At 24.1% G+C, this 21138-nt stretch overlaps 1 protein-coding gene across 1 annotated transcript; it reads right to left on the minus strand.

Moving 5' to 3' along the window:
- Nucleotides 1–5736: 5736 nt before the first annotated feature.
- Nucleotides 5737–11844, minus strand: LOC145828811 (neuropeptides B/W receptor type 1-like). The gene is made up of 10 exons (XM_082936565.1): nucleotides 11838–11844; nucleotides 11011–11215; nucleotides 10449–10611; nucleotides 9835–10013; nucleotides 9309–9371; nucleotides 8702–8939; nucleotides 8265–8362; nucleotides 7961–8090; nucleotides 7552–7664; nucleotides 5737–5887 (listed from the first exon to the last, which is right to left on the minus strand). Exons 1-10 carry the CDS (start codon nucleotides 11842–11844, stop codon nucleotides 5737–5739), a joined length of 1347 nt encoding a protein of 448 aa, XP_082792691.1.
- Nucleotides 11845–21138: the final 9294 nt, after the last annotated feature.

Consider the following 21138-nt stretch of genomic DNA (forward strand, 5'->3'; position numbering starts at 1 on the left):
GTTTAAAAACTACTTAAAGATCGTTTTCAGATAAAAACATGTTTTGAAAACACAAACTGCTGATCTACCAAATCTTATATGCATTTCAAATAAAGTTAAAGAAATGTTGTTTAGTTTGATTTTTCCAGCTTTCATTTAAAAATATTTAAAGTTTTAATACTTAAAAACCTTCTTTTCATAACATATGTATCATACTTTGTGTTTAAAAGTTATGCAGGTAGTAATAAAACAAAGGATTTTTGTTCAAACACGATTTGTATGTGTTTGGTGTTAAAGCAACAACTTGACATTGATATTTTTAAATTAAATTTAACCACATTAACTACTTATAAATTATACTTTAGAGTACTTTTAGTTTTAGTATAAGAAAAACGCAGATTGTTTTTTTATATGTAGCATACATAAAATTTTTAATTTAAAAGATAAAAACTACCAATTATAAAGTAATTCTGTTTTTAAAGTTTTCTAATAACTTTGATAATTTTTTCTATAAAACCCCTTCTAATAAAAACATAAAGCCGATATTTTTTCAATTGCTTTACAATAATTTTATAAAATTTTTAGAACCTAAACTTTAACGCTTCTATTCATAATCAATATAAAACTTGTTTAAAAGTTGTTCTAAAATATTATCATATTTTTTTCTAAATAACTATTAAATTCAAAGTTACCTTTAAGCTACGGATTTTTACCATCTGTATATTTTTAGAATTTTCGGTAAACAATACCCGTAGTGGAAAATAAGAAAATCATGTAGATTTTTCTGAACTATTTAAAAGTTTAAAATACACCAGTACATAAATGAAAAAGTATTTTTTTCTAAACCATATACCTAATCCACATATTATTGAATTGAAGATTATAAGATAAAACTTTGGTAGACTAACAAACTTTCAAATACTTACCTTTTTGAATTACTTCGTCTGAAATGTCTAAATTTACTTTAAAACTTGTTAAACTAAATTTCAGTTGAAAATATACTATTTAAACTAAAATTGCATCAAAATACTGATTTAAGTACAAGTATGACTTTTATTGTTAATTTGCGTGATTTTATTTTATAATTTAAATTAACGTAAGGATAGCTGCAAGAGATTAACAAGTTAAACAGCTTATATTAAACTAAAATTTATAATATTTTTTGCCTCTTTTGTAACTTTGATTAGTTTAAAAACTGATGTTGGATATAAACTATTATATTTTAGATATATAAAAGTTGTTTAAAATAGAAAATTGTGTAATAATGTCATAGAAAAAGTGATGAAAATCTAAAGTTTTTAGTGTACTTTTCAGTTTTAAATTGAAAGTTTGTAAATAAAAACAAAATGAACGAGTTATTTTAATTTTTTCTAATTATAGTTCAGTAAAATATTTTGTTTTAAATTAGACTGTGATATCAAGTTTAAATATTAAAGTGAGTTGTAACTACTTTATTCTAGTTTTAGTAACATTTAATCTACATAGGTATTAAAATTAGCACCTACATTTTAAATCTAATTTAGGTCAACTTTTCAACTTTTACCCTTACTTTCGTGTCAAAAATTTATGATTATTTTTAAATGCACAAAAAGACTTTAAAATTTTCAACTAATTATTGTAATTTTATTACCTCTTTAGTTATGTTAAAATTAGTTGTAGAAAAAGTTTATGCAGTTAAAGTAATAAAAAGTTAAAACTAAAATATATAAAAATTGAACTTTATTCACCTCACATAAATTTATTTCTTATAATGCAGTAGTTTGAATTTTAATTTTAAACGCGCTCACGAGTTGTTTACGAACATTTAATTTATGTTTAATTTCTAGATATGTTTTTTTCTTTTAATTTTTTTTTTAAAGAAATAATCAAAGCTTTAAAAAACAATTATCAGAAAAAAGCAACGACCGGAATGAATTTTAGTATAATTAATTTTTTTGATACTAAATTTAAATTTAAATGGCTTTTAAAAAATAAAATAAAATTGAATGCGCTGGTTTTAACTTTGAATTTATTTCTTATGCTAGCTTTAGAGCTTTTTATCACCAAAAATACTTTTTCTTTAAGTACTCGAGTAAACAAAATAAACAAAAGGTGTAAAAAATAATTTACTTAGACACCATATTTTTTTTGCAGTTAAAATGCACTTGATTCGTTTTTTATTGAATACTTAATTCAATGTATTGTGTGTGAAAAATGGTACGTACTTGATTTATTTATCAAGTATAAAAATTTTACGAAAATTTAGGACTATATTTTAATCATACTAACACTAAAAGTAGAAAATTATAACTGTTTTTAAAGGTGGATTATACTAAAAGGTTAAAAAACCTTTACTAGTTGGAAATTCAATTATGTTAAAACAATAGATTGTTGATAAACTCTAAACCAGTTTAAAAAAATTTACAATCTAAAATATTTTTTTTAAATATAAAAACTATCCAAAACATTTTCAAACTTCCTCTGTAATTGAAAATAAGTACTTATGTTGTGTTTTAAACCAAACTTCAAAACAGTATTTATTGATTTTTTGAAATGCTATATATTTTGCTTTTCTTTTACTTTATTTTTTGACCTTTTTTTTGTCTTTTTATATTGTTTTCATTCGTGTTGCTATGATGTTTGTGCTTTCTGTTTCATTTATTGCTAACATGTTTCAAAACTCATTGATATATTTTTGGTAAAAACGAAAAACTTTAAACACTAAACTAAGCTTAATAGTTAAATAGATAGTATGTTCAAAAATCGAGAATACTAGCTTAAAAATCATTCATTTTAGATAATCATATAGTTTTTAACATAGTTTTTAACAGTTCACTGGATAAAGACTATATTAAATATATTAAAAGGTAAACTATAGTAACCTAGTAATAAAAACAAAAGTTTTATATAATATAAAAATACAACTTCTGTTAGCAAAGGTAAAAACTCGTACTTTTTACAACAGATGAGCTTAAAAAAGCTGACTTAAATTAAAAATAGTTTTAAATTAAAATTATCAAAATTAGTAAGCCTATAAAACACATAAATTTTAAAAATATTACAACTTCTATGGATGATAAAAAAATAGTGAGGCAAAATTCATATTTTTACTTTAGTAAATTAGTTTTATTTATATATTAGTATACTATTTTGTTTTAAATTTTAAAAGTTTTTAAGTTGCATTTTTTTTGTAGGTGAGGCTATAAAGTTTCCTTAGAATATTAGAAAAAAAAAATTGAGTTTAATAGCCGTTTCAAAATAAGAAACTAACAATTTTAAAACAAGTTAACGCTACAGCAAGGAAAAATGACTAAAAACTCAATAACATTGTTTGAGATAGTATTTAATTAAATATGTTGAAGTTTTAATATACAACTAAAAACATTGGTTTTTATTTAAATATATAAAGATTAAAAAATAACGAGCCTAAACTTGACTTGAATGGCTTTTTTTGTAATTTTTTTAAAATCATACTTTAAATCCTATTATTTTCAATTTCTTTAGAGCTAATTTAAAACTTTTTCATCATTCTAAAAAACGTTCTTTCGCTTTGCTTTTCACAAAATTTCTATCGAATTGGGGTCTTACTTTTGTAGTGGGACCCCATTAAGATTTTTTCGTTTTTTAGCGTTTTTTTTACTTAACACCTATTTTTCTAAAATTAATAATTTTATTTTTAAATTTTTATTTCTTAACATAATTATTAAACTGAGTTTAAGGATGTATTATTTTTTTGCAAATTTCTTTTTATAATATATTCCTAAACAAATTTCTCAGAAAAACTCGAAATTTGCACCATTTTCGTTTTTTTTATGCATGGTTTTATTGCAAAAATATAGTATTTCGATAGTAATTTTTCTGTTTGATATACTTAAGCAAACTATTTTATTTTATCATTTATATATTTAAGACTTATATATAATATAAATGACGTTATTATAATTTTTCTTAATTTATTGTAAATTTTTGAATATATGACCCATACAAGTTTTACCTAAAATCTTAGCACTTTAGCAAGAAATCCATCAAATTACAAAGTGCTTAAGTGCTAAGAATTTGGGGAAAACTTGTATAGGTCATATGTTAAAAAAAATATTATTTTCAGAGAAAATAGGTGTTAACTAAAAAAACGCAAAAATAACGATACACTTTTAAAGGGGCCCAACTACAAAAATAAAACCCCAATTCAATGGAAATTTTTTGAAAAGCAAAGCAAAAAAACGTTCTTTAGAATGAAGAAAAAATTTTTAATTAGCATTAAAGAAATAGAAAATAATAGGTTTTAATGTTTTGTTAATAAAAAATTACAAAAAAAGCAATTCAAGCCAAGTTCACGCTCGTAAAAAATACTTCTAAGAACAAGATTTTAAAACAATTCTTATCAAGTTTAGTACACTGGTGCACTTTGAACACAAAAAGTTATATAAAGTTAACTGTGTGTATTAATTCTATTAAAATATAAAAACTTTAAAGCCATAAAAAGCAATATAAAAGCTTTGATGTTTTTAAATAAAGTTAATTCTATTATTTATATATTACAACGGAAATGTTCAAATTGTTAAACAAACTTTTTATTCAACTTAAGACTGTTTAGTGAAGTAAAAACAAATAACAGTTTAGTTGTCAATAACGATATGTTACAATTTTATTATCTAAACTATAAAATGCTGTGGAACTTAGTGTAGAATAAAATAGTAAAAACCTATAAATATTGAAAAGTGTTTTAGTATACACAGGTGATCAAAAGTTTTTTAACTCTAAAAAAATAAACGATGTTTATAAGTTTATTTACTTTATACGTCCTAATATGTTTTTTTTTAGTAACTAAAGTGTTTTTACCTTTTTAACTTACATTTATCTTTCTAAGGATGATCTTACGTTCACAAGTACTAAAAATTTAGTATTAAGGTCAAATGCAACTCTTTTTTTATATTTTAAAATAATCTTTATAACTAGTTCATTGATAAAGCTTAACAACATCGAAAAGTTGAAACAACTGACTTTACTCTAAATTGGAAAATACATTTCTAGAAAAGTTCAGGACTTTACGTAAATTTGTCTAAAATACTTAACGTATAAATATATTTTGTCAATGAAATTAAACTGCTGTTTATTTCACATATATGTAAAACCTGAATAAAACTTTTAGCTATTTTTGTTATTGTTTCAACAGCTGTAAGAATAAATAGCATGGTAAAATATCAAAACAATTTCAAACTAATAAAACTTCATAACAAGAAGAAGAAAGTCTGTAAAAAATCGGACGATTTTAATTATAAAGCACAATTTTTATGCCAAGGTAAAACAGTTCTTCTTTTTCTTTTCAATTGTCATTGTTATAACATAAAGGGACTTGATTGTTTCAAACACATGAGCGCTCGAAAGACGTATTTTGTCTAGAAGGAATTTTCGATCTAAAATATTTTGTTATAAATAAATTAAAACTCTAAAAAAACACTTCATGTAACATTGCCATACTTATTCAAAGCTGATCAGACATTACACCTAAGTTTTATTAAAATTTGAAAACCTTTAAATTTAAATTACCAAATTTAATTTAAAAACTTTTAATAAAAGCTTAAAAATCTTTTTGTGCTCCATTTAAATAAGATGTGTTTATACAACTTTTTTTTCGAACAACACATCCGAACTGCAAATGACGACTATATGTTTTAAGTAAATTTGTCTTCAAGAATTACAAAAAATTTTTTTTTGTTATATTAAAATTTTTACTGAAACTGTACTTTTTATAGCTTTATAAAACAACTTATTCTGAACTCACGATTTAAAGTCCCTGGTAACCATCGTCAAACCCAACGTTATATCAGATGATTCTCCTTTTCGGTAACGGGGTTTACCTTCAGCTGAAACTGAATTATCAGAAATTATTTTTGAAGCTATTGATCTTTTGACGGTTTTAAATGCCAACCTGCATGAAATTTAATCATTTAATCTAAGCGAAGAATGTATGTAAGGTTTACAAATGCTTTATAATGACTTACTTTTTGGTAGGGTATAATTATATACCAATGTAAATAAAAAGATCAAATTTTTTTCTTAACAATTGTTATTTGTATTTTAAGTATCTGCCTTACACATGTTTTTGTGTTGTCTTTTTGCAAAGAAACGTTAAAATTTTCTTTTTTTTTAAGGAACGCATAAACGTACCAAATTAAAAAATTTGTTAAATGAAAATTTATAATTAAAAAAAAAAAACTAAAGCATTTAACTTAGAACTACTTATTTGGAATTCTAGATTAAAACTATGATAATCTTTGTTACTAACATTACAACATTTTAAGACATCTTAACTCAAACAGAGAATAAAACAAGTTACATTTTAACAAAAAATTTGTTAATAAAGTAGTCTAAAGTTAAAATAAGTTCTAAATGTGTATACAAACTTTTGATTATAACCTGAATTACATGTTTAACTAGTAACTTTAGTATGTACAAATGTCAAAGTGAGTTACAAAACTAATTTTTAATCATAGTTTAGTTAAAGTACTTAATGTACTTAATAAATGAATCATTGCATCTTTTTACAAAGTATGTTGTTTCTTTAGAATCTAACATTGATAAATTAAAAACAAATAGTTTTACAAAGTTTATTTAGCGTAAACATGTTTAGCAGAAAACTTTTACGATAATTTAAAACTCTTTGGTCACTTAATTTTAGAAGAAAATAAATATTTACACTTTTTGCGAACTGCAAGTCACTTGTTAAGTTCACATTGTAAGGGATTTTATAAAATTCTATACTTTATGTTTAAAGATTATGTTCTTATTACCTGTCTCTACTTTAGTTCTTAATCAAACATATCTTACACTTTTCCTAAAAGAATGTTTCGTTACGTTCTTCTTGTACGGTTTGTACTTATCTAAATTTATAGGACTTAAAATTAAAATATTTACTATTTTATGATTAGTCTATGTGAACTAAAAGACTTTCGTAAATATTTCTTTGAGTAATTGAAAAATTTAAGCGTTTATAGTTAAAAAAAAATTAAGTAAACATAGTGTTAAAAATGTATAGTTTAAAACAAATTAAAATATATAATTATGCTTATGAATACAAGAAAATCTTATAGAGCTACTGTTAAAACTAAATGGGAGTAAAATTATAGTTTCCTTAGATTGCTCTTTTTAGTCATTAAAAAAAGCTAAGAATATTTCATAGCCTTTTCAGTCATTCTACTTTTATTGCAGCTAATAAGCTAATATATAATTACGTTTATGAATACAAGAAAATCTTATACAGCTACTGTTAAAACTAAATGGGAGTAAAATTATAATTTCCTTAGATTGCTCATTTTAATCATTAAAAAAAGCTAAGAATATTTCATAGCCTTTTCAGTAATTCTACTATTATTGCAGCTAATAATTCATAAAAGGTTTTTAGCTTCTTTTTGCTTAGAAGCAATTAAACAAGCTTTAAAACAAGATTGTAAAAGTTTTAAAAACTTAATGAAAAAGCTTACCTACAAACAAAGCTACCTTTTTGTACAACAAAGTAGTTTTTAAATCATCGAAATAATAATTTATAAATGGTTCAAAAACATTAGAACTGAAAGCATTAAAAGTAAAAATAACCTAAGTCTGCGTCTAAACTTGTTACCGATGAAGTTGTACAGATAAGGGTTTAGAGCTGAATTCAGGTATCCAAGGTATACTCCTGCGTAACCCATGTACTTGCAGATATACTCCTGATAAAAATTTAAATAAATATTGATGTCTGACCAAGTAATTAAATGCTTAATACTTATGATCTTAACATCACAAGTTGAACATTTTGTCAATTGTGGTAATTTTTAAACTTTTACAGATTTAGCATAGGTTTGAATTATTTTATTTGTTCTTAAGAGCTGTAGTTAAACAAATACAAAAAGCAATCAAAAACTGATTAAGATTTAAAGTTTATTCTTAAAACTTGCAATGCTTGCCAAATCTTAAAGTTTTACCAGAACGTAGTGCTTTTAGTTCATTTAAAGAAAAATCTGACCTGTTCATGCGTCAAACCGATGCCTCTCAGCTGAAGCAAGCGGAAAATGTGCAGAGGGAGCCACAACACAACGAACGAGGAAACCAGAGCGACGCACGTAAGAGTAACTCTCTTATTCATGGACTTCTTCCTGAATGAAAGAAAACTTAATTAACTTGATATGTGTCATATGGAAGTTTAAAAAAAAATTTTCTTTTAATGTTTTTTTCTCTCCATTCTTTTTTACTTTGATTTCACAAGAAAATATGTTTTTAAACAATAAAGTTTGCACAATAAACAACTAAACAACGTTTGTTAAAATTACTTGTTTTCTGCAGCCACATTGCTGCTTTCATTTTTGAGCTTATTGTTTTCGTTTTCCAGCAGCTGTTTGACGATGAAGCCATAAGTCACAAACATTACCTAAAAGTGTTTACTATAAAATACCAAATCGATGTTTTTAGCAAGCAGTTTAGGTTTACTTTTTGAACTTTTTGCCATATAAATGCTCCTAAAATATGTTATTTCCAAATAATTTATATTGGTAACTCACAAAAGTTACCTAAAAAAGTTTGCACTACAATACCGATATGAAGTTTAATGAAAATAACTAAAGTTAACTTTTTGTACCGTGATTTTTGTTTAAAAAGTGTTTTTACAATCTAAATACTCTAAAAATTAGCTTAGTTTTCTGAAAGGTTGCCTCTTGCCTTTTTGATAAAAAATCAAATATACTGTCAGAAAGTTTGGTAAATCACTCACAGAAACAGGAATGACGAATCCGAACACGAAATTTGTTTTCACGAACAAATTCCATCCGTTACTATTCGCCTGAGAGTAATCACAATTGTTAGAAAGTGTGTACCATTCTCCATCTTCTTCTTCGTACTCTGATTCGTAGAAAAGTTTTATGTAATCTTCATAAGATGTCTCATTATCAGTTGCGTTTGAAGAATAGTCGTAAGTATATTCAACAGGCTTGAACAACTCTTCTTTGGTCCTTGAAAAATATTTTTAAACATACATGTATGTTTTAAAAATGCTTAGAGGCTCGTAATTTGAAGCATGTTTAAGCTACTTGTTGATAAGTTTCAAAAATAAAGGACTAAAGCTCAAAATTATTTTCAAAACAGTTGGAACAAATAATATTTTGTTTTGAACAATTATACATTTTTTAGTTTACTTTCAGAAGCTTAAACGTTGTCAAAACTATGTACTACATTTTGCGAGCAACAAAGGCAGCAAGTAAAATATTCTTAAGTTTCAGCTTTAAGATGCTTTAAACTAGTGGTTATAAAACAAAATAAAACCGTAACCTGCAGTATACTGTTAGATTTAAATTTAATAAAAATTTAAATCAAATACTAACAAGCACCCCCTGGGTTCCATCCAATCATCCTTTTCCTCACCCCAAACATCTGGGAATGCAACTCTATAAATATAATTAAAAGTGTTCTAAACTGCGCACAACAAGTTTCAATTAGCTAGAACTCTGTTTTGAAGATTAGTTTATTCGTTTAAACAGGTTCTTAGTATTCTGAAATTACTTTAAACTAAAAGTGTAAACTCATTTTAAATAGTTTTGGTTAAAAACAGTTTAATGGGCAAGCGATGAGAACATGTTTTAAATGCATTACATTATTAAAAAAATTGAAAAGTTGTACAATCAAAAGCAATGTGTTTTTAATTAAAGTAACCAACAGTTTTGTCCTATTAATTTTCTTTTTTAAAACCCACAATGTTTGTCCTATTAATTTTGTAGTGTTGTTGCAATACAATTAAGTTTAGAATAATAATTTTATATATCAATACAAGCAGATAACCATAAAACAACTCTGTAATAACAAACATTTTAAACAGAAGCGCTTAAAGCTTTTAACCAAGAAGCAACTTACGTGCAATGGCATTTTTTGTAACCCGTCACGCTCGAATAAACAAACGACGGCAAGCACATAAGAAACGAAACCAACCAAACTGTTGCTATGACGACGCATGCAAAAATTTTTGTGCGAAATTTTTGCAGTCTCGGGTTGAATGACTGACAGACTGCAATATATCGGTCAATGCTCATCACCTAAAAATTAGAAGTAGTATTTTTGTTTTATAGTTTTAGTTTTTTTTACATTATTATTTTAAACTTATGCATTCAACATTTAGAAAAATGCTTTTAAAATTAACATTATCTGTTACTTTTTTACTTAAATTTATAAGTATACAAAACTAGGTAAAGGTTGAAAAAAGAAAAAGTATAAAAAGAAATGTTGTCCCACACTAACACTTTAAAAACTTTAATCGAAATAACTTTGAATCTCAGTTTAACCTTTTTTAGCTTATAGTTTAGATTAAAAGATATATAAGTTTTTAATAAATTATAAACACCAGTTTGGTGTTTGCCTTTAAAAAATTCTAAAAACTCGAAAAAATGTTTTACTCACAACTTGACTTAAAGAAAATACCATTAAGATGAACAAGCTTGAACTTATAACTTATCATACACAATTACACGAACCGTTAGAAAGCACACAGACGCGTAATAGTTGAGCATGAAAATCGCGTTCTTCAGCTTGCAAACGACATCGCCGTGCGTCCAGTGTCGGTGGCTGAACGCTTGCAAGGTGATCGGAATGACCAGCAGGTACAGCGTGTCGGCCAAGGCTAGCTGCAGCACATACCTGCAGTTGATTTCGAGTGGCGTTTTAAATGGTTTTGATCACAAAAAATATGTTTGAAAGTTGGTAAAGTTGTTACTTGTACAAAAATTCAACATATGGCAGTACTTAAAAAAAGATTTATAAAATACCAAAGCAGTGTGTATAAATTTTATCAAAAATAACAATTTTCACTTTTAATTTAACTCTGCTTTTTTTAACATTGATAATATTTTTAGCATACTCAAGAATTCATAAGACTATTTTCATCTAAAAATACTTTTTTATTATTTTTTATGTATAAATGTGAATGACAGTTTACTAAGTCAAAAAGAAGTAAAACACATCTGTAACTACTTTCAAACAAGTAGTTACTTACTTTTTATTGTTGTCATTAACTTCTTATCAATTGACTAAACTAACAAATGGAGAACTGATTTTTTGTATTCCTTCAGCACTGCAGCGATAAAAATGCTGGCCACGTTTCCGGTGATGCCGAGTACAAATATGGCAATCCCGAAAACTGCTAAAACTTCAAAGCTCAGACCGTCGTACCTGGCGGATGCTTTTTCGAACTCGGCGTCAACACTGGCTTTAACGTCACGGAAGAAGTTATCCAGAACGGAGACTGGATAAATAAAATTAATTTTGTTTACTAAATTGAATGACTTTGAAGATTAAAACTTTCATTAAATAAACATATAAAGTGCTAATATTTCCACAAAAACTTATTTTAACAGTTGTTTTAAATCGTAAATCAGATTTTTAAACTATTTTTAGAGTAAAAGTATATTTCAGATAGTTTTGACAAGTAGTTGTTAGAAAATTCTTCTACCAAATCCAGTTTAAATATATCAACCAATATTAAATAAAAAACACGTTTTATGTAGTTACTTTAGACTATATCTAGTTTTGCTGATGTATAAGCAATTTTATTTATTATATTCATAAATAAGAATTAAGAAATTTGCTACTTTTTAAATCCAAATATTTCAATACTGTTATAATTACTGCTTAAAATTATAAAAACTACGTTTAAGAAACAACTTATCATTATTCATTGAACTATATCTATTTTTTAAATTTTACAATTACAAGTATGATACTCAAACAACTACCATAAAAAAAGTTCATTTGGTTTAGTTTTAAAAACTAAAAAAGATAAACTAATTAAAATAATAAATTTTACTAACTGTTTGTTAAGCTTTTATTAAAGTTGCTGGTTTCAATGTCTTCTTTGTCAAAATAACCACTCATTACTTTTGCTAATATGTAATTCTGTTAATAAAGTTAACAAAACTACAATAAATCAAACTGTTTTCAATAAATCTGTTTTTACAATTTTAATAACATAATTGTTAGTTTTAATTATTTATTTAAACCACTTATTACTTTTGTTTTAAGACCAAAGTTTGTTTTAAGAAATAGTTTCATTTTTACAAAAAGATATTTTTGTATAGTTCTGCTAATTCTTTCAATTAACTTAAATCAACAGAAGTATTAATTTGACCTGTTATTATAAATAATTCTTCAAGCTTTTCAAAAAAAATATCAAAAACTCCGAGATGTACTGTAACCAAACACTATAGAATTAAAAAAAAAGTTAATACTGTTGTTACTAATGTTATTAAAAAACAATAACCAACAAATAAAAAGTACCAAATAAAAACTTTACCTATTAGGTAATGTAAACTTTATATATGGAAATTTGTTGTAATTTTACAGACTATAATTGCAATTTTCAAAATTGAAACTAACTGTAAATAAAACCTAATTACTTTCAAATAGATAATATTGATTAAAACTAAAATTATATTATTAACGTTATTTTTAAGTATAACCTGCGTTTTTTTTTTTAATTTTACTTGAATAGTCTTAAAAGATCAAAGTTATGCTTCATACTATTTGTTTTGCTATACATAATAGGCTAGGCTAGTTATAACACTAAAAGGATGACTTATTATATAAACTAGAAAACCTTTGAACTTTTAATATTGCTCAAAAACAAAATAAACGAAACTGTTAATCTAATTTAAGCTTCCTAATTGCTTTTATAAACATGCTTTCAAAAAATGATTGTTGAGTAAGTGGCTTTTTAATTCAAAATAACCTACAACAAAACTTAACTGAAGAAAATAAAACTTGTAAACAAATTTTAAAATAAACAACTTCGATGCTTAACTTATTCTTTTTTACTAGTTTAAGACATAAAAAATACACACTTATTTTTTTAATAGTCCAAAATAACCTACTCAAATAGAACAACTACATGAGCTTATACAGAAGCGCAAACTGAACTAAAAGTATAAATTTTTAAATAGTAGGTATTTATGAGTTAAATACAACAAAATGTCCTAAAAGAACTTTTGAAAATAAATGTAATTAAAATGATTCATTACATAGTTATAAAAGTTAATTTAAACCAATAAAAAAGATTAATTACTTTTTCTTGCTAAAATTTAATACAAAACTGTAAAAGCTATCAAACGCTATACCAAACTAGTGTTTTTTATAGTCTGTTTAGCAAATTGAAGTTTATTTACATTCGTCTCACGCCAATATCACAAAATTGACTGACTTATATTTCAAAACAAAACACTTATGTGTGAACTTCAGGTAAACGTAATACACAAACAATATCTAACTACAAAACAAACAGTTATTAATAAGTATTGTTTAGAAAATTACTAAATAAATAACAATATTAGTTTATTAGTTGACAAAACTACTAATACAAAAATCAAACGAGTTTTAGTTTGTCTTTTTATTGTAAGAAATGCTTCTATTTTTCTTTCAGAAACATAAAAAGGTTTTCAGCAGTTTTGCAACTAAACATAATAAAATTTGTAATTTAAATTCTATATTATCACATAAAAGCAAAAAAAAAAACTACAAGTACAAAAATCAAATAAAAACTGCTGTTGTTAGTTTTCTCAATGTAAATTTGCGTTAATTTTACAGGTTGTAATTTTAATTGTTGGTAAATTAGAACTAACTGTTAGCAAAGTATAATTAGCTTCAAGTAGGTAAAAACTTACTGTGACAAAAATTAAGTTACTTTTCTTAATTTGCTGCTTTATAACAGATTTATAGTGCTAATTAAAACGTAATTCAAATTTAAAACTTATATAAACAATATTGAAACTACAAAAGCTATTTTGAGTTTTGTTTTGACATAATTTTTAACAGTGTCAAATGGTAAAAGTTAGACTTTGAACAAAAACATACAATTTTTTTTGATATTATAGGTGAGTAATAATAGTCTTTTTAATACTTGTTTTTTGTTTCAAAATTCGGATATCATTCAATTTTACTCAACAATTTTAAACAAAAGCAAGATTTAAACGAAACTGCTAGCCTAGTTTAAATTGACAATTTATTATTTTTAAATACTTTTAATCCAATGTATATTCGTTAAAATTTAAGTTTTAAATACAAATGCTTGATTGAATAAAGTTATTACTGTCATGAAGTACAAACAAGTATAAATTTTTACATTTATTTGTACTTGATATACATTTTTGTATTAGAATACCTACTGTTATAAAGCCAAAACCTAGTTGAAATTATATTGCTGCATGAGGTAAAACAGAAAAATAAAATCAAACTTCTAGTTTCTAGTTCTCTGGTTTCTCTGGTTCTAACTAACAGTTTAATGGTTAAACACTAACTTTTCACAAGCTTAAAGCTTTGGTTATGTTTTCAATAAGACAAAATATGCAAGTAAAATTTTTCATTAAATTCGATAAAAGATGCATAGACAAAAAAAGTAATAAAATATTTTTGTTTGTAAAAATGTTATGCTCAACTGTAAATGCTATCAAATACGATATCAAACTAGTTTTTTTATAGGCTGTTTAGCAAATTGAAATTTATTTACATCCGTCTCACGCCAATATCACAAGATTGACTGACTTATAATTCAAAACAAAGCACTTATGTGTGAAGTTTGTGTAAAGTTAATACACAAACAAAATTGTAAACACAAAAAGTTATTAATAAGTATTTTTCTTTTTAAATTAAGCGGGTAACAAAGTAAATAAGTTATACACAAATATACTTATTGATAGTTTTACCGAAAAAGAAGATGTTTTATACTTATTGATAGTTTTTTATACTAGCTTTATTTTTTGTTTATGACTCGTTGAAATGTTTACAAAACGTGTTGTCAGTTTTAATCAAAAAAAACATGAAATCATCACATTGCACAAGAAGTAACATAACAACGTGAATTTTACAAGCAATACGTGCTATTAAGTTACATGTACTAAAATATTTTGTTAATGGTTATTTAGATAAAATTATTTTAATCAAAAGAGTAAACCCTAAAAAAGTAGTCAGTAAGTAAATTAAACCAATGAAATGCATTCTGTTGCTAAAAACTTAATATTCAAAACATAAGCTCACAGTTTAGTCTTACAGTTAGGTTTAAAACTCTGTTTAAAAAATAAAACTTATCGGAAACTTTATTCATTTCTTTTTTATGTAGTTTTTAAGTAAGACAGACTTTTATAAAGTTTAACTAATTACTTCAGAACTAATTTAGTTTTGTAGAATTAATTTTTAGAAGATAAAGTACAATTTGTTACTTTTATAAAAAGAGCATATAAAGTTTGTAAAAATCGAAAATGTTTTTATTTACTGTTGCCCACACAAAAAAAAACTTTATCTATGTGCAATGCACTCAGTTTTATTTTTTACTTTTTATCCTGTTGTAAATTTTGTATTTTTAAAAACTAGCTGCTTTAAAAAAAGCTTTTATTCATACAGCTTTATTGTGTTGTTTTAATAAAACTAGTCAATTCAAAAGGTAGAATCAAAAAGATTTTATAAAAGCTTGTGCAGAGTTATAATAAATTTAAACTCAAAATAAAATAAAAATGTTGTTTTTAATTTAAAATAGTTAGTTTCTCTGTACTTTTAGGTTTTAGTGAGTGTAAATTTTTTCTAAGCATTTAATCAAAGAATATATATTTGAAAAGATTTATTTTTTACCTAGAAAATGTTTCTTATTTAACATATTTTTAGTAAATTTATATTTCAGCAACAATACCCAAATAAGTTCAAAATAACGTTTATAAACCATCAATGGTAATTTTAGGAAGTAAAACTAATCTTTTTTAGCTTAAAGTACAACTTAAACTCAATACTATTAATTAAAAACTACTTATTAATGGCATTATAAAATACTTTTTTACCATAACTATAGTTTTTTTCAAATTTCGAATATTTCAAAGTGTGTGTATAGCTGAGAATTTGAATTTGATTATTTTTAATTAAAATGTTTTCAATAAATTTCTGATAGATTTAAGTATATACTTTTTTTAGTGTCTTAAATGTAAACGTTCCAAACAAAACATTATATAAAAATAATTTTTTTGTTTAGGTTTAAATATCACTTACGAGAGCTGTAAAAAGCTTTAAATTTCAAGCTTAAAATAAAAATTTACCACCGAAAGTTGTTCTAAATGCTAACTTTAATAATTAAACGCACTTCTCTAAAAAGTTAAAAATATTTTAGTCTTAAATTTTTACTTTCAAAATTGTTTATGTTGAATTTTTTATTTGAACTTTTTACCAGTTAATTACTAAACTGTCATGAAAGTAGTTAGCATGGATGAAATAGCAAAAACTAAATTAGCAATGCACAAGTCGTTTTTTAATGCGAATTTAGTACCGGTGTACTTTGGATGTGCTGCTGTAATTTTAAGTCTTATGATTTACTTTATTTTTAAGTAAGTTGATGTCGATCAGAATTTTTAGTGTTCTTGCATGCAATCTATGCTTTTTGAATATATTATAAAGTATATTATTTAAACAACTTGTACTTTTAATATACTTTAATTGAGTTATAAATATGTTATCTTATATTTTTTATATTTTTCTTCAAATAATAATTTAAAGAGTCTAAATTTTTGATTACATTTTACTAAAACACACAAAAAAAAGAATATAGTCAATATTCTGAAAATAAAACCTTTTATCATCATAAGCGTTTTAATTAAATAAACATTTTATTGCAATCCATTTGTTTATTGTTCCAGTTTAGCATTTACAGTTTATTTTAATTTTTACAGGGTTTGTCGACATCTTAGAAAAAAGTACCAACTTGACAAATCAGAGTACGATAATTTGAAAACACCTCTGACAACCTCAAAATCAGAGGTTATTTGACTTTTAAAAGCGCTAATGTATAGTTTAGACTAGGGACGTGGCTTGGTACGATTCTGCAAACTTGCAGAAACGTATACTTATGTGCGAAAAAACTTGCTTTTATTTCAGCTTAAAAAGACTCTGCTTTCTTAGCTTTTAGTATTCATTTATACTTAGTTATGCACTCCTGAGAAATAATTTTGACATATATGTACTCATTAGCATTTTTAGTGTCGTAAAAATTTAACAAATTAAATACATCCAAATTGTAACATTTAGCGTGTTAAATCTTTAATTTGTCAAAAAGCTGCATTGCAAAATTGATTCTAATGGAAGCTGTAGCTTCAAAAATCAAAATTATACAATTTTATGTTACAAAAGTTTGCATAACTTGTTGTTACTATTGACTACATTAAATGTTTGAATTTTTGAACAATTTAATATTTTTGAGTAAAATTGTGATTTCATATACTTATTTTTAATGAATATTTTCTGGGTTTAACAAGTGGCATGTCATAAAGAGTCATAGGGGTAGTGGAGCAAAATAAATTGCCTTGTATACAGTTATCACTCGTACTTCAACATTCCATTTTTGATGCATTAACATAACTGCATATTTTCAGATTAAATTCAATAACATTAGAGGTAGTTTAAATTGCTGTGTTCCCGCCAGGACGTTATCACGCGTTATTTCAGATGTTTTAATTTTTGGAGATTCGTAACTTTTTTGAGCTAGCTACGTCCCTGGTTTACACTATTAAAGATTTAAAGTTCTTTTTCGACAACTCAAGTCACAACAGTTACAGTTACGATAAAAAAAAATAATTTAGGTTATAAACAACATAATTTATTAATAAAAATACTTTGAATATCGACAATTTAAAAGCAACATCTTGAATAAATAAAGACAACCATTAAATTGGATTTCATTATTTTTATGACGTTTTTGTTTGATTTCTATCGCGAAATCATTTGTTTTTATTTGTATAAGTAGAATTTTTTTAAAAAGTATCACAAACTGATTCTTTTTTGTAAAGTTTCAATTTGAGAATCGACTTATTGATTTAAATAATTGCTAATTCAAATAATCAGTTAAACACTGTTGATTTATCCATGATTCTAAATGTATCTTCTTTAACTAAAATAATTAGATAAACAAGAAAGGTGAACAGAAGTTTTTGAATTAAATACAATGGTTGCTTACAGTTAGATTATAAAACAATATAAAGTAGATTATTCTATTAGCATTATATTATACTTTAGAAACAAAAAGCTTGTTCAACAACTATAAACAAAAATTTTATTTTGTTAACATATGAAAGTAACAATAGCTGGTCAATAATGTTATTTTTACTAGAAGTAAATAACTACAACAATTTTCATTGTTTAAACAAAAAAATGTTGGCTTTTTTAAAGTTAAATCTATTTCTTTTTGTTTTAACGTTTTAGTAGTAAGTAAAAGCTAGTAGTCTACATTAGCAAGCTTAAACAAAAAAGAAAAATAACAATTTACAATAAATAAATAAATAAATATATATATATATTTATAAACAAGTTCATTAAGAAAACTATATATATACTAATGTATTACAACTAGTTATTTTATATACTTGAATAATACTTTTTTATTAAACAAAAATATATATATAATATAAGTTTCTTTTGAATGTTCCCAAGTTGTTTACCATGCTAAATTTAACATTTAGCTGCAATAATTATTAAATAAACAGGCAATTGAACAACAAAACATTTGCAAAAAAACTTCTTGAACCCAATTCTTCTTAACTGTTTGTATTACTGTAAATTTAAGCTGAATATTATACTTTTACAGGTTAAAGTTAAATTTATTACCTCTAAAGTTTAGAAATATTTGTTTTTTTCTGATGTAAAAGAAATGAAATATAGTTCTATTAAATTTTTTTGTAATAAATAATGTTGCGTTAGAATTAACTTTTTTTTTTAAGTTAAAATTTTACCAAGTTTTTTTCAGGTTACTAATGGTGAAGAAGAAAGTTTAGCAATTCAAAAGTTTCTAAGTTACGATGAACCAAGCTCAGTTGGAAAATATGGGTCAAACAGTTTGCAGCAAACATATTTGACGTCACAAAAAGAAACAGACAAACAAGAAATTGAAGACTTGAAAACGTCAGTTAAAGATTCAAACTTAAACACTTGTACTAAAAAGGAAAACAAGTTTAAAAAGGTCGGAAGATTCTCGAAAAGCAAGAGTCGGCCTTCAGTAATGAATATGCAATGGGGAAATAATGACACACAATAGAAGTAAAAAAGAATGATATTTTGCAGTAAAATAAACATTGTTTAGCAATATAATTATGTATCGTATTTTTCAAGTTGTTTGCTTCTTTTTTATAAAAATATTTTACTACTAAATTTTTTTTCTTGTATTACATAATAATATGAAAAATTAAAGTTGAATGGCAGATGAAAGACATTTTTAGTGTTTGTCTACTGACTGGAAAAGTTTTCAACTCTAACTACTTTAAGGTGACAGTTTAAAGTTACAACTGTTTATAACACTGTTTTGAAAATAACAGGAGGCAACTAAATTACGGCTTATTTGGTTTAAACCATTTTATTTTATTTTTTTAAACTCTAGTTTTTTTTAAACAGTTTTTGTAGAAGTCATACTAATTTTTTTTTACAATTTCTTTAAAATTTTCTATTATAAGTCAAAAAATATTGTCAAGCATTAACAAATTTTATAAAAGTTCTTTATAGTTGTTTTGTTGTAGATAGTTTTCAAGTATGTATTTATTTCTTTTTAAAGTTTAATTTTATAAATTTTTTATCTAAGTTCTGTACTTTTACTTTTTAGTCGCACATTTATTTAACCTTTAAGCAATACTTATTTGTACAAAATGAATATATTACTACAAGTTTGTTTTAATAACTTTGTATTTGTTTTATGCTTTATTGAAAAGGTAATACACTGAAAAAATAATCGATTATAGCTCTATTACACTTATAAAAAAATCTTACAAGCATAAACTAAACTATTTTTCTAACCATTAAAAGCTTAAACGTTATTTATATTTGAAATAAAAACACAAAATCATAGTTGTACTGTTATTATAATATTATTTATGTTTAAAGTTTTAAAACTTTGTAAGCTTTTAAAGTTTAGAAAACAAAAAACGCAAATATTGTATTTCTTTTAATGCGGTAGTAGTTAAAATAAATTCTTAACTTTATTCTATAAAATTATGACTTTTCGCTGTGAGAGCCTTAAGAGAATAAAAACTTATATTGCAATTTACTGATAAAACCTTGTTACTCAACATTTATATGCAAATATATATACGCAAAAGCAATTAACAAGTGATCAATTGAAACCTATAACATTTTGAAAAGCATTATATAATAATTGACTTTTTAATCTTTAAACTATACGTTTGGCTGTAAAAATATTTTCAAAAAGTTTTAAATTTTATAAAAGCTAAAAATTTCTTAAACCTTATACAATATTAATTATTTACCTAAGTCACAAAAAAACGAACTACTAATATTTTCTGGTTTAATTAAATAAGTGCTTTATTTAAGTTATAACTTTTTTACTGGCTTCAGACATTGTAATGGGTGATATTTGAAAGAAACTGTGTAATTTTCCAAAATGTTTACACATTTTCAAATAGTCTCTAACATGTTGATTGTTTTATAGGTAATAAAAATTTTTTGATATTTTTTTTTTCATTTTTTTTATTTAAAACTATTTTTGTTTAATTTTATTATATAATACGTAAAAATATAGATTAAACATTACTGTAATATCTTTTATCTACTAAAATAAGTATTTTTTACAAGCTCGCCTAATATTAAAAAACAATAGTAGTTTTTTCTATAAAAATTAATTAAACCAAACAAATAAACACCATAACATCTAAAACTATTTTCAATAAATTTGTATTAAGTATTAACACAAGTGCTAATGTTTAGTCTAAACTTGAATTTATAATTTTCACTTTGATTTAACGGGCAAATATTTTAAAATATTAAATTTTATTTATAACAAAATCTCTAACTTTTTTTTTGAAATAATAAGTTTCTTCAAAGTCAATTGGTTAGTAGTATTAAAGATATGTTATGCTTAAACCCGTTTTATTTTTTTAATTAGTAAAACACAGATCTATGCAAAAGCCTGTATAATTTGCATTATATTCTTTTGAAAATTATTAAGTAAAGCTTTAATTATGATCTAAAAATAATTATAATATTTTAAAGTTTTCAAAACTTTTTCTAAACTTAATCTAAGTTTACTCTTAGATAACAGCAAATTAAGATAGATAACTATTTGAAAAATATACTATTTTTATTAAATTTTGTTTTACTTTTTATTATAATGTTTGTTAGAAGGAACTTACTATTTATATAGTTGATTTT

Source organism: Thalia democratica, chromosome 2 (genome assembly GCF_965202585.1).
Source record: "Thalia democratica chromosome 2, ktThaDemo2.hap1.1, whole genome shotgun sequence".
NCBI classification, from domain to species: Eukaryota; Metazoa; Chordata; class Thaliacea; order Salpida; family Salpidae; genus Thalia; species Thalia democratica.